Genomic DNA, 14,921 nt, shown 5'->3' on the forward strand with positions numbered 1-14,921 from the left:
AAGACAAGTCCATGTAAATTTGTGATGATTCAACTTGTCTTCACAAATTCGATCGCCCCCCCCCCAGTTTATTTTAGGTCCACCCCTTATCTTATTTTTAAAGAGCCGAGCAGAGTCCGGATGTAAAATTCGTTTGAAGCCCGGAGCTAACTCTGCTTTTTCACACACACACACACACACACACACACACACACACACACACACACTGAAGATTGAAGCCTTGCTCCGCCTCATTTTGAATGTGTCTTTTCATCAATGATTCACTCTCTGGTAGTCGACCTTCCTTCATGACCGTCAACAGTAAAAACACTGATCTCAGATCAGCCTCAGCCGCGCGCCTCTCTGTTTTGCCTCTCAGTGTCCTGAACAGAGCACACTGATCTCCTCTCTGCACACAGGTGAGCAAACTACTGATTTCACACTCGTGGTTCTCTGTAGAGTGCTTATTTTCTCTTAAATTACAGAGATTATTGTCTGTTTTGGAAGAAAAATGTTCACCATTTTCACTTTTCTCCAAATCCTCATTCTTTTGCTGTTGTTCAGCTAATTAATTTACTTGTGAGCTTATTGTGCTGCTAATTTCAGTGTAATGCTAATATTTGGTTCATTCCAACACAGACAGATACTAACTGGGTTTATAATGACCTGAGTTTATTGATCCCTGTGATGTGAAGATTAATCTTTGCAGAGTTCAGGTTGAGTAATCTAACTTTGTTGGTCTTTAAATTTCTCTTATTGAGATCACCAACTCAGTTATTCGTCTTCGATGACAGGGCATAGGATAATATTTCTGAGAAAACTCTGCACTAAACTAAATAATGGTTTATATTTGTCATATCTATCTTCTGCAAGAGTTATTGTTGGATATCTTTGGAATATAATTTAAAAAAACCCTGAAATGATGGCTTGTTTTTCAAGTTTTTCAAGGAGTCAATTTGGCAATGCATTCATCTGTCTGAATGTTTTCCGTGAGTGTTGTTGGCAAGTATGGCTTTATCTGACAGTGAAAAGATAGTGAAAGATTTTAAAAATTATCAAAAACAGGCCTATTTATTGTGCTGTTGCTGATCATGTTAACCGGCAGACATCTGTGTCCTCACGGTAAAGAAGTATGATGCATTTATGGGGGCATTTATTTGACCATTTCTTCCTGAATTAAGGAGATTATTATCTCAGAGTTCTTAGAAAAATATGTACCCCCCCCCCGAACAAAATTAAAATCTTGTTAAACCAGAAAAAGAAGGGCAGAATAATTTTTTTCCATCAAAAACAATTCTGATAACATAATCTTGTTAATCCAGAAAAACAGAGCAGTTTTTTTCTGCATCATGCCTCTGTATCTTTGTATTCCCCTCTGCTCTTGTTAAATGAATTAGGTCTCATGTTAATTCATCTTGACGTTAGTCTAATTTGGAAGTTGGATTTTTTTTATCCTGCATTAAACAACTTATTGAAACTGCAAAAGAAAAACAGAGAATTCAGAGAATAGTATGTATGTTTTGCATTTTCGGTTCAAATTGTTGAATTACTTTTACACGGAGTCCATCTTTGCCCTGTTTCCTTTTCTTCATTAAATATTAGAGTGGGGAGACTGCCATTGGACACGGCTTGATAAAATACAATTCAGATACAAATGTTGTGCTGCAGGCTGTGATGCTTTAATAGAATATTTTCTCATGGAACAGACTGACATTAGCGATATCATGTGGATTGATTTACAGTGGAGAAATAAATTGTTGAAGCTCAGCTTTCAACTTGAGAAATGAAGCGTGAAGTGCAATTATAGTAATTTGTCAGTGTTAGTGCTTTTTGTGGTAGTGGTGATAGTGGTCTCAAAATATCAGAAATTATCTGTGCATCACGACTTAATAAGATTACCAAAAAATGCATCTGATAGAAAAATAGTCTGCAAACTTAAATGTCAAATTTAGCTACTCTGACGTATTTATGACTATAAATACTTGAACAGGGGCTGAAGCTCCTGAAGGACAAACAAACTGGAGCAAAGGTGGGGGTTTGATTTTCGGGGGGCGGTGAAAAATTTTGAGCATCAAACAATTATTTTCCCGCATTCTGATGATTTTTTATGCTCCAAGTTTAGCATTTTCTTTATCAGTTTATAGTAAACAGGGATGCACAATAATGTCGGCACGTAATCAGTATTGGCAGATATCAGCTTTAAAATAAAATATCAGAATCGGCCAAGATGCTACAGATGCCGATATCACAAACTGATAAGTATATATATATAGATATATTATTTCTTTGCTGACAAAGTGAACATGTACAAACAATCAGCCCTAAGTTGAAGTATTTTTATTTTGCACAATGAATGAATATTACATACACTGAAATCCATTGTTTTTTATGTCTCCATCTGCTGGTGGGCCATCACGAGAGACGAGTACGCACAACATGTTAATTCCAATACAGAAGAGACTTGATGATCCCTAAAATTAGGTGGGGATAGTGCATATATCGATATCGGCCATCAGCCGAATTACTTTTTATATATTGGCAAAAAAATGTAGTATCGTGCATCTCTAGTGTAAATTTCTTCAATTTGATCAAAAAAATTAACCTTCTGGTTCTTTCATGTTTCTATTGCTGGAGACAAATGTACTGCAGTAAATTGGGACCTTGTTCGTCCCATATGTTTTCACAGATATGTGAATGACTCAACAATATTTACCGTGTAAACGTGCTCTCTGATACAGTTGCTACACACACACACACACACACACACACACACACACACACACAGAATATCTGCACAATGCCCTTCATTGTTTTCCTTGTTCCAGCATCTTGTTCCTTCCTTAAAAACCAGAACTACCTGCTCTTCTGGATCCTCAGGTCGTCATACTGAGGTCAGCAGTTGATTAGGACACACACAGGCGCACACACACACACACACACACACACACACACACACACACACACACACACACACACACTGTGTCTGGGCTCGTGAGAAGTAATCTTATCTGTGAAAAGAAGTGATTGAAGTGATAAAAGTTCATCACCACAGTTGCGTCGTGCACAGCTGCTGACCTCCTGACCCTCAGTGTCTCCTCTCGCAGGTCTGTCCGACACTGATGCTGGATCAGCGGGAGTGGAATGGATGATGGCTATGGCAAACTGTAATGTGAGTGTATTTCAGTCTGACTTCACTGTTGGCATGATTTGGGCCATGTGACCGGGGATTTGCCTGCAGCCCAGTTTGAAATCTATCTTTGAGAAAAGGATGTTTGTGAGGAAATTATTATTAGCGATACATGAAGCAGATCTGGGCTGAATGTGGTTTTTTGTTTTGCATGTAACCCCACAGGAATCCATGCAAATTTATCCAGGAAAAGCCCCTTGGGATGAGTCATCTTTTTTTCAAGGGGGTCTCATACATAACACAAATATCAAAAAGCACCAAAATTAAGGTGACAACACACAAAACAGTTGAACATACAAATACAAAAACAGACTTCACAGAAATAGTAAATAAGAAATAAATACAACTGTTAATTAAGACCTTGAAACCTGATTGACATCAGTTTTCTTTTGCTGCATTCAGACGTCTGTCACAAACTAACTGACCCTTTGAAACCTGAGCTTATTTTTCCAAAAACATGGGGGGAAAAGGGCAAGGACCAATATGGCAAAATTATGTTCAACAAATTGCAAAAAAATAGTTAAAGGTGACAAGAAAATCTCATAAAAATCAGTTTAAAAAAAGAGTGAAGGATTATAAGAAAATGATTTTTTTTTTTAAAAAAAGGAGAAATGTTCTGAGAACTATATTTATAATTATTGTCATTTGAGATTTAAAATTGTGTAACAGAAAAAAATGAAATATGTAAGATACTGTAAATGCAAATCTAGTTTTAGATTTTGAACTCTTTCTTAGGTAATTTTCTTTTCTTTTTACTGTTTATATTTTATTAATTTTTGCTTATTTTCAGGGGTTTTTTTTCTCGTAATTTTTTTTGGGAGGGGGCGGGGGGGCATGTACTTGTTGCCTTCCCCCCATATTTTTTAAAAGTAATCAAACCAGATTTTAAATGGGTAAATGGCTCCAAAGTTGCCCTGATATTACATTACATTAAGTCATCTCATTTTATCTCCACTTCTCTGCATTAAATATATCAAATGGCCGATCTCTAACAGTGGGATCTTTCATCAGGCAGTCTAATTTCATCGTGATCATGCAAAACGAGGCAATGTGACTCAGATCCTCGTGCTCGCATCTTCAAGCTGAATATTCGTTCTCTTTTGTTGCCACTGTTCTTGAGTCACCAGTTTATGGAGAGCTTTGGTCTCAAAATAAAAATGAAATGACTGTAACTTTAAATAGAGGATATGTGTTCTTATTTGTTTTTCTTCCCAGCTGTGCCAAACTTTTTTAACTGAAGTTCACAGTGAGCCTGCTAAACTTGAAAACACCAGGCTCAGGTTGTTAAAATTTCTTCAGAGAAAGCTGATCTTTACTCTGCTATTTAGAGGAGTAACAAGCCTGCGTCTGTCTCACTCTCCACCATATGATTCTTGTGATTAGAGCTGCAGGGGTGTATCATGAAACTATATGTAACTCTATGGAAATTGACTATTGTCATAACGTTTTCATTTGCTTATTACGATATTGGAAAAAAACACACTTACATGCTTCCATTTATAAAAAAAAGTTTGTCAACCAAACCAACCCAAAACAACCCTTCTGTTTTCATTCCTTCAAACCGTAAAAATCCCATACTGTCACAACCTTAGTTACAATTCACAATATGGTTGTTTGCCAAAAAAACAGTGTAAGAAAATGGTATTTTGAGTGATGTTAATTGGTGCACATGAATTAAAGTGACTATTTTCAAACACCAGTTATTATTAGTCTTAGTCTTACTGGATTTGAAATTTAAAAAATATTCTTATTATCAGTCTTTATTAAGGAACCATGCAAAAAAAAACAACCCTTTTTGCCCAAAATGAGAAGAGGTGATTTATGCTAGATTTAGCTATTAGCTCATTTCCATCTGCGGTCCCTGTGCAGGTTCAAACACAGCAACCCTCAGACACTAAAACCATTTATTTACATGCAGAGCCATGACATAGTCTCTGTCGCACAAACAATTTTACTGACAAATCTATAAGCACACGTCAACATATGAATATCAGCACGTTCCTCTCATACAACTAAGTTACAGGTTATTACCATTAAAAACCTCAATCATAGTAATTCAATGAACGTTGACATTGTTGCTTATAAACCTTTTCACGTGTCTTTATCTAGAAGAATGACTGCAAAGACAGGTGTTCTTTCTCTAGTTGACTTGTTTTGTGTTGTTTTATTTTTGTCCTCCAGCTGCGGACACCGTCCTCCTCTCCTCATGATGACGTCAATCTGGGACCCTCAGCAAACCCACAGTCAGTAGCTCTGCTCTCACTGATAGGCGTTTAGCTCCCTTTATATTCACACACAAGATGCAGAGTCACAAATCCACCTGGTTTTACTTCATTTTTTTTTTTTTTAAATTAAAAAAAAAAACATTCAAGGAAACCAATTGCCTTGAAAAATGCAAGTAAATACAACTATTAGTCTTGGTTTATGTGAACTTTATGTCTAATTGTTAAGTTTACTTAGAATGTGGTAACATTTACTTAATTTTGTAAATTTCTTGCAACTTAAAAATGACAAGTTTAATTAAATGAATCTTTCTAAGTTTTAGCCACTTAAGTAAACCAAGTTTACCGAGCTATTAATCTGTATTCTGCTGGTTGCAAACTAGTCAGTTATATTTGTATATCCTTAAACATGTTAACAAAACAGAACTTGCAAATCTTCTAACTTCATCATTAGGAAAATCCTCTTTGTAATGACCAAGTTAAGCTGCCAACACTTTAATTATAATTAATAACAATTTAATTATACTTGTCTAATTCAAGTTGCAACAACTTTACAAAATTAAGTTAATACAGCTAGGAATTCAAATAAATTCAACACTTAATTATATAAAGTAAACATAAATTAAGATTAATAGTTTTTCAAGGTAATCAGATTCCAAGATTTTTTTTTAAAGTTAGACCAACTTACTGACATTACTGACTTATTGACACTGTAAAATCAACTGATTTTACAGTGTCAATATACAATAGAGGTATATTTTCAATAGTCTGGATCCAACATATTCAATAAAAATCCCACAAACAGAATCTTTAAGAATGTATATACTGTGTTGTATATCGTATTTTATATATCAAAACACAGATCCCAGAAGAAAAAGTCCACTTTTGAGAGAAGGATCATGTGAACAGAGTGCTGTTTGTTTTATGCCGGTACCTTTTCTACCATTTGTAGGCCTTTTCAAATAAAGTCGCTCTGAGGTTGTTATGTAATTTTGTCCGCCATTAAATAGACTTCTCTCTCTCGTTTCAGTGCCAGACCCACTGACTTTGACTTTTTGGCTGTCATTGGCAAAGGGACTTTTGGAAAGGTAACACTGAAGCAATTACTTATTTATCTATCTCTGTATTGTTGAATACATAGTATTTCTCTTTCAGCAGTTTCCTTATTATTACTCACTCCTGGTCACATATTCACCAGCAGTGGAAGTGGTTTCAACTAGATTAGGTCTCTGGGACAGCAGGTGACGTTACTGGTAGACTCTGTTGCAGGAATTAATGGTGGGCCCGATTAAGAGTTATTCCCAGTTTGCAGCAGCAGTTTTATTGTTCTGACCTTTTCAGACGGAGGAGAAAGAGAGAGATAGTGAGCTGTTGCTGACTTTGCAGGCAGGGTCAGAGAGAGTCTACCTGCTGACGACTGTCTGATCAAACCGTGCTGCCTGCTTCATGAATCATTAACTTTACAGTCCACTGAGGACTCTTGAGGTTACCTGAACATCATCCAGTCAATGGGACGGCAAAATACTACAAAAACAAACTGCACCAGGCATGTGTTTCACATGAAATATACAATAAACCTTCAATGGTATTACTTTTCTTTGTTGGCAGATTAGTCTTTCTGCATAAAAATAAAGTTGATAATGTTTTTATTGGCTGCGGTTCAAGACCTTGTATCAACACACTTCTCATGTTTCTCAGTATCATCTGTTTCCACAGATCACATATCTGTGTTGTGTTCTCAGAGGGGTTTGATGTAATGCCGTGACAGCGGCGTGTCGAGATGGTGGCGCGGTCTGTTTACTAAGCAAACCAATGACAAACAAACCTTCATGCAGGTTCTGCTTGCCAAGCTCAAAGCCGACAACAAATTCTACGCCGTCAAGGTGCTGCAGAAGAAAGTCATCCTGAAGAAGAAAGAGGTGGGCATCTATTTTTAATGACAGTCGATAATTTCTGACTTCATAATTCCCTCCTACAGTGTCCTTTATGAGCTCAGCCTTCACATGAACACAAACCAAACCAAACTTTAGATTAAATCTTTGAAAATAATGGACACTCTGCAGTCTGGCTCAAAAATCACTTTTTATTTAAGGTCCCGTTGAGAAAAATGTTTTTGAAAATAAGAATATAATACTGCTTTAAACTGATGAAGTGATACAAACTTGCCACCCACAGGATAAATGTATTTTGAGTTACACACTATTCTGATGTGCCGGGTTAAAGCAGATGAAGGTGGAAAATACCTCAATGAGCCAAGAGGAAAAAGTGTGTGTGAAGGGTGTTTCAGTATCTTTGAGTGTTATTAGTAAACAGAATTTTGACCCAGCAACACGATCTCAATCTTATCTAATCTACAGCTTGTTCTGTACAAAGGACAGATTTTACAACTCCCACAAAATAAACTTGTCCTCCTTTTGTTACTTTGCTGCTGCTGAAGTGGAATTGTTTAGTGTTTTTTAATTTATTTTTTTTGGGCGAGATTATTGACCTGTTTTATACATCTATTTTTGTCTGTCTGCCACTTAAATTTAGAATTTTGATGTTTACGTCTTGAAAACAGATGAATATAATGACTTTATCCTCATTAACAAAGATTCAGTTTTTCATCTCAGACAGGAAGATAATCTCAAACAGCATTATTACACATTAAAGGTCTTGGCTGAAACCTTGTCAGTTGTGAGACTTTTGTGGAACTTTAATTCAAGAACTAAATAAAACCATTACCTAAAAGTGAAATGAATTAGTAAACTATGCAAAAAGCTTTTATCCAATGTGGAACCTCCACATTGTTTGTATTGACACGACTTGCCAAATTGTGTTATATTTTTATTATTAAAGATTTATATAAATAGTAAAGGCAACATTTTCAGAAGATGGTCACTTACTTTCAACATGATATTTTTTTAAGCAAGAAATAAAAGAAATAAAAGAAACACAGAGAATGCAAATATTTATCAGTTGACCATCTCTATTGCATACCTACAGCCAAAATGCTACGACTTGTACTGTGCACGAAAATCATTGCAAATTCACTTGGGTACATAGTGTTTGTATTTAGAAAAAAGTGTATTCTGCTTTAATATACTTACAAAATATAGTATTCACCGTCTCACCCTGAATTCTTCTCTCTTTAGCAAAAGAACATTATGGCAGAGAGAAATGTGCTGCTGAAGAGTCTGAAACATCCCTTTCTGGTCCGGCTCCACTACTCCTTCCAGACTCCAGAGAAGCTCTACTTTGTCCTTGACTATGTGAATGGGGGAGAGGTAAATGAATTAAACTAAATAAATACATACATGAATTTAGAACACTTTATTTTCATCGTATAAGAGCAGAAATTAACTGTGGTGTGGAGTAAATATCATTGAACAAAAGGCAAAACAAAGAAAACATGATTATGTTTTGTATGACATCGTCCAAGATGCTGGCTGTTTTGGTGGAAATTTAGCTCAATCTTACGACCAGTCGCCATTTATTTTCTGCAGGTAGATGTTTCCTATTATAAAGGTCATTGTCAACACCTTGTAGACTTTAAAATGTGTTTCCTGGTTTATGACAAACCGCTTTGACTGTATATGGATCAATAAGTAACATCCTAGCTGACAGTAAACAACAGGATATTTATTTTGTGAGACGTTTTAAGGGGCAATGCTGCTATCATCAGACAGATGCCACTAATTTTCCATCTCATTTGTATGAGATATCCATATCTTTAATTGGACAGAGCCATGCTAACCTAATACCTCTGTTTAATGTTGTTGTAACCTCTTTAATTATTTTTTTCAATTGTATTGTCCTTGACCAAAAGAAAAAACCCAAATAAAATAAAATAAAATAAAATAAAATAAAATAAAATAAAATAAAATAAAATAAAATAAAATAAAATAAAATAAAATAAAATAAAATAAAATAAAAAAAAAAAAAAAATCATCCTGCCAGGTTGAATAACTTTTTAAGGCTATTGGTGTCAAAAAGTTATTTGTTGTTTGTCTAGGACACAGCAGACTGCATTGTAACAATGTCCTAATAAGTAATCCTTTATTTACACATATCATATATACATTAGATCAGACAGAGCTATTTGGCCTGCAGCCAGTAGACGTGTTTTCAAACACACAAACTTTGCTGTTTTGCTACTGTGTCGATGAGCAAGTGTGATGCCTCAGACCTTGTGTAAAAGTATGTGCTTTTTTAAAAATTTGATATATTTAATTTTACTGACTTCTCCCTCGATCTTCTCTGTGTTCTGTCCACCCATCTTTCTCTCTTTCTGTAGTTGTTTTTCCACCTGCAAAGAGAGCGGTGTTTCTCGGAGCCCAGAGCGAGGTTCTACGCAGCCGAGGTAGCGAGCGCGATCGGCTATCTTCACTCTCTCAACATTGTTTACAGGTCAGAACCAACAGCCAGTTATTAAAATGACCTCATGAGTCATTATCTATTACACCCAAATGGTAAATGCTCTGTGTTCTTACTGCAGAACACAAAACAGATTCTCAAATGATGTGTTTTTCACTTCTTCTCATGATAATCTGCTTGTTTTTGCGTCTTGCAGAGATCTGAAGCCAGAAAACATCCTCTTAGACTCTCAGGTGAGTCCAGTTCAACGCATTTGTTTCCGTCAACTCTTCTGTATGTTTTATTTTATATATCTGTGAAGTTAAATAAAAATTTAAATATAAATTTCTGCTTGTGGTTTGTTGTGTGCAGGGCCACGTGGTGCTGACAGATTTTGGTCTGTGCAAAGAAGGCGTAGAGCCGGAAGGAACCACCTCGACTTTCTGCGGGACTCCAGAAGTGAGTAAAAAATATACATCTAAAAAGAAAGACATTAGACAACTTGTCTGTCATACAACATATACATAGTTTGGTGTTAGAGGTGCAGGGGGCTGACAGTGACATGAATATACCATATATATTTGATACTTTCTCCATCTCTCTGTCTGCAGTACTTGGCACCAGAGGTCCTTCGTAAAGAAGCGTATGACAGGACAGTGGACTGGTGGTGTCTGGGAGCAGTGACCTATGAGATGATCTACAGCCTGGTGTGTGAATGTGTGTGTGTGTGTGTGTGTGTGTGTGTGTGTGTGTGTGTGTGTGTCTGTGTGTGTTTGTGTGTGTTTGTTTGTGTGTGTGTGTGTGTGTGTGTGTGTGTGTGTGTGTGTGTGTTTGGGGCTGATTTGTACATTACTCCTTCTGGAAGCATCTTCATGTTAGAAAACTATACAGTATATCCTGAGTGGAAGGTCAACATTTTACTTGAGGTTGGTGCTAAAAGGAAATCTCATGGGGTTTTCAGCCTACTGGGATCAAAAAAGTGCTTAGTAAATCTTATGGCTACCTGCCCAAGAGATTTTGATATTTTTGGGCACAAGTAGAAATTCTGGTCTGGCAGCAGTCCTAGAGATAAGTATCAAGATTCATCCTCTTTGGACTTAAATGTAAGACAGGCCTTCACTTTGGTCTAAACAAACGAATCCAACAACTGTTGGCTGGATTTCCTTGAAATTTGGTTCAGACATTCATGTTTCCCTCAGCATTAATTTTCATGATTTGGTGATCCTTTAACATTTTGTTGCATCACCATCAGCTCACATTTGTTGATTCATACAAAATATATCATATCCCCATCTCCTTTTTCTTCTTTATCTGCCTTAAACTCAAGTCACAAAGGCCCACACTTTGTAAAGTGATACCTTTTAAAAACATTATAAACACTACAGAGTTATGGTCCTAAGAATAATGAACATGTATTATCTGCTTCATTACAAGTGGACACATCTACGAACACTTTTGCAATATTATGCATGTGTGAAATTGCACTGTATCATTTTATACTAACAATGTTTGTATCTATCCCTCCACTTTAGCCCCCTTTCTACAGCCGTGACGTCGGTGAAATGTATGATGGGATCCTCCACAAGCCTCTGCCACTGCCTCCAGGGAAGTCTGACGCCGTCTGCTCCCTGCTGGTGGGTCTCCTGCAGAAAGACCAGCACAGACGCCTCGGGGCCATCGCCGACTTTGTGAGTGTGTCTTTGAACTGTTTCCCAGACAAGAATAAGCCAGGTCTTAGACGAAGGATGATGAAAAGACTCCATTAGGACGAGGCTTATTCCATGTTTGAGAAACTGGCCTCTAACATTATGAGACATCTTTAAAGGAGTTTGGACCTCTCAGATCTGCATCCATTCCCTTCGAGGAAAATGAACCAAGATGTCATCCCCTTCATACATTCTCTCTCATAGTTTAAAGTGGCATCATAATACAAACCTCTATTAGTGTCAGTTTGTCCTCATAAATATATGATTCTTTATAGGGGGGATGTAAAATGTGAGTCTAACTACAGTACACATGTTTAACTTTTCTTTTTTTTATTTGTAGTTAGAAATAAAGAACCACACCTTTTTCTCTCCAATCAACTGGGACGACCTTTATCACAAGAGAATAACTCCTCCTTACAACCCCAATGTGGTGAGTAATTTCAGCCTGTGAGCTGTAACTGTCTTTACATATGAAGTCTGTCCCTGCTGTCCTGTCAGCTGTGTGTTCACATCTAAACATCTGTGTACCTTCCCAAATACTTATTTACCTCCCCCTCTAGGTTTTTTTTTTCATTTTCCAGTGACATCAGCCAAAGGGACTTCGCCTCCACCTCATTCATTGTTTTCATACATGACGACACCTTGTCCCGCATTATCACTTACACAGATTGCTTCATCTTTCAGAGAGGCCCGGCAGACACTCAACATATTGACCCAGAGTTCACCAGAGAAATGGTTCCTAACTCGGTAAGTCGGACACCGGAGCTCAACGCCAGCAGCAGCTCCAACAACGCCTTCAATGGATTCTCCTTTGTCGCCACTGAGGACAGCTTTCTGTGAGGCAGGAGTTAACTGTTGGATTAATTTAATGGAGTGATCTTTTGAGTCTCATGAAAATAAGAACTCCTCATGCAGCGCTGCAGAAATCCCAACATGACATGTATCATGTTTGACTACTGCAGGGATTAACAGAATTTTTTCCTCCTGAGGGTGTAGCAGTGGCAGCACATCTGCAGGAGAGATATTTAAGCTTAAAATATTTTTAAAAAGAAAAAAATTTCCTTGAAGTCAAAGGTCTGTTCTTAGAAAGATAGCAAGGATTGACATTAGCATGTTACCATATAAACAGGCAAGAGATAGGAGCATCTTTAAGATGCAGTGTAAATTATCTTTATTCCATTAATTTGCAGTGGAATGAAGAATGTGTTTTAGAATTATTGTATGAACAAACTTTTCATCTTGTGTCTGCTTAAAAGAAAAAAAACACACTATATATATATATATATATATATATATATATATATAACAGGTATGATCATCAGACAGCATCTAAAGAGGTGTAAGTGTGAACCTCTGCCATGGATTTTGCTCTGAGCATCAGGAAAAATAACATAATAATAATAATAATATAATAAAATAATATAATATAATAATAATAAGAAGGAACATATGAATGATGAGTGATCTATTGCTAAGCCCGCCCTCGAACGCCACGAGCCAATAACATTTCATGCAGCTACATAGACAATCATCAGAAGTTTAGATTTTCCTGCACTTTTATTTAGATTTATACGATTATAACTTTAAAAAATGGTCAAACGATGTGCAAGGGGTAAATGCAACACTGATACAAGGTTTCCTGAGACGCTCAAGAATGGAGTGTACTTTATCCCGTTCTCTAAACCTCACATAAACAGAGCGTCTCCTTTGGATTAAGTTTTGTGGCAGACCACACAGTCAGCTCAGTGTAGAGAAGATAAACAAGGATGTCCATATTTGTTCACAATAATATTGTATTTTGATACACATATAAATCTGCAGTAGCCTTGATGAAAAATAATGTATCAAATGCAAAGAAGAACTTAACATATACAAAAGGTGCTTTGATTGATTTTGGCTATGAGCCTATTGGCCTGAAAACAGACCTGCACCTGAAGAAAATTGCATAAAATAGCCTTTATGCTGGCTTAACAGCTGCAGGAAAATAGAGCCCTTAATGCTGTCTGCCTCACTGATCCTCTTTTAAAGAAAACAGATCTGAATGAACATATTTCCTATGTGAACAGGAACACAATAACCTCTGGGTTCACCACCAGTGCTTTAAAACAGGATGACATCCAGAAAACAAAATGAAAGAGGCTTTTTAATTAAAAAAAAAAAAAAGGTCTCATGTTCATACCCACTAGAGAAAGAACAAATCAATTGCTTTAAAAGTGTTGCGTTTTTCATTTTAACATCAATTATGACACGCTTTTATCATATTGATATGATATACTAAAGTAAAAACTGAGATGACTGGTTTTCATACTGTTTTGGCAGGGTCAGATTTCACGGAGCAAAGGCTGAATTCCCTGCAAAAACTGCACTTTGTAATTATTGTTAAAAAGTTCACTTTTCCTTGTACTTAAAACAAAATGGTATGATCTTCCTGTGCAAAAAAAAAGCAGTAACAGATGGATGATAAAACCACATTCACTGCTTTTTCTTCATTGAAGACCAAAAGAAGAAAACGAACCAAAGAAAATCAAAACCCAGATAAAAGCAGTAACAGTTTTATAATATATAACATGCTGGGTAGACGGCTGGTGTGAAACAGAGGGTCTCACAGCAGTGGTCTTGTTTGTTTATGGCAGTTATGTCAAAATGTCCAAATTAATTTGCAGAAGATGGACAGGTGTTAAAAATGCTGCATGTAGCACCTATTAAAAATGTTAGCCAGCAACATCGCAGTGTGCGCAGTGTTTATTCTGCGCACTGTGGTTTTATGAATTTTAACTGGGAAGCTTGGAAAAGATTTTAGCCTGTAGATAGGAAACAGTGATGCTGACTAGTTTTGTTTCAAGATGCATGCTAATGTTTTATTGAATACTGTATTCATCATCTGTAAATAGACAGAAGCAGTTTTACAGTATGATATGTACTGTAGTATTATGATTATATCAGTGTAAACCACAAAGTGCCTCTCTGCTGGAAATGAAGTTGGTGATTGATGGTGCTTAACACTGGCAATGATACATTTGTACATCTGATGTCCTTGCATTTTATTTTTACTATCTCATTTATATGTCTATATACTTAACATCCGATTACCCCCCCCAACCACCCACACCCAAGCTCCCCGGCTGTAATTCTGCATGTTGTTTCCTGACTGATCCTGCACTGCAGGTCACACTTGCTTGTGCATGTGTGCGTTTGTGTACATAGAAAACGTGTTAATAAATCAAATATCTGTCAAAACATTTACGTGTTCTTCTGGATGAGTCATTTAACATGTGTGCATAACAGAAACAATGTTTTTGGTAATTAACCGCTCAGTGAGCAGCTTGTGAATGCTGTATGTTTAAAAAAATCACTTTGCCTTAGTGATGACCTGAGTGAACCTGAGATTACAGGCAGACTATGACCCCACATGGTTAATTTAACTTACATTGATTTGAATGTATTACGCCATTATTGCTTAATATTATAACTGAGATAAGGGGGCATCATAAA

At 36.6% G+C, this 14,921-nt stretch overlaps 1 protein-coding gene across 4 annotated transcripts; it reads left to right on the forward strand.

The window, feature by feature from the left end:
• Positions 1-204: 204 nt before the first annotated feature.
• Positions 205-14,668, forward strand: sgk2a (serum/glucocorticoid regulated kinase 2a). Of its 4 annotated transcripts, XM_088082363.1 has the most exons (14): positions 205-398; positions 3,084-3,148; positions 3,332-3,434; positions 5,348-5,409; positions 6,419-6,476; positions 7,224-7,307; positions 8,523-8,654; positions 9,665-9,777; positions 9,941-9,977; positions 10,096-10,182; positions 10,335-10,430; positions 11,256-11,411; positions 11,770-11,859; positions 12,114-14,668. In XM_088082363.1, coding segments are annotated over exons 2-14 (1,176 nt in total). In that variant the 5' UTR covers positions 205-398; positions 3,084-3,146; the 3' UTR covers positions 12,270-14,668. The 4 variants fall into 4 exon arrangements, with proteins under 4 accessions (XP_087938489.1, XP_042348488.1, XP_087938490.1 ...); XM_042492554.2 differs by lacking the exon at positions 3,332-3,434 and having other exon boundaries at positions 209-398; XM_088082364.1 differs by lacking the exons at positions 205-398; positions 3,332-3,434 and adding an exon at positions 1,434-2,460.
• Positions 14,669-14,921: the final 253 nt, after the last annotated feature.

Source organism: Plectropomus leopardus, chromosome 9 (genome assembly GCF_026936395.1).
Source record: "Plectropomus leopardus strain MGB_pleo_1.0 chromosome 9, ASM2693639v1, whole genome shotgun sequence".
Classification (NCBI taxonomy): domain Eukaryota; kingdom Metazoa; phylum Chordata; class Actinopteri; order Perciformes; family Serranidae; genus Plectropomus; species Plectropomus leopardus.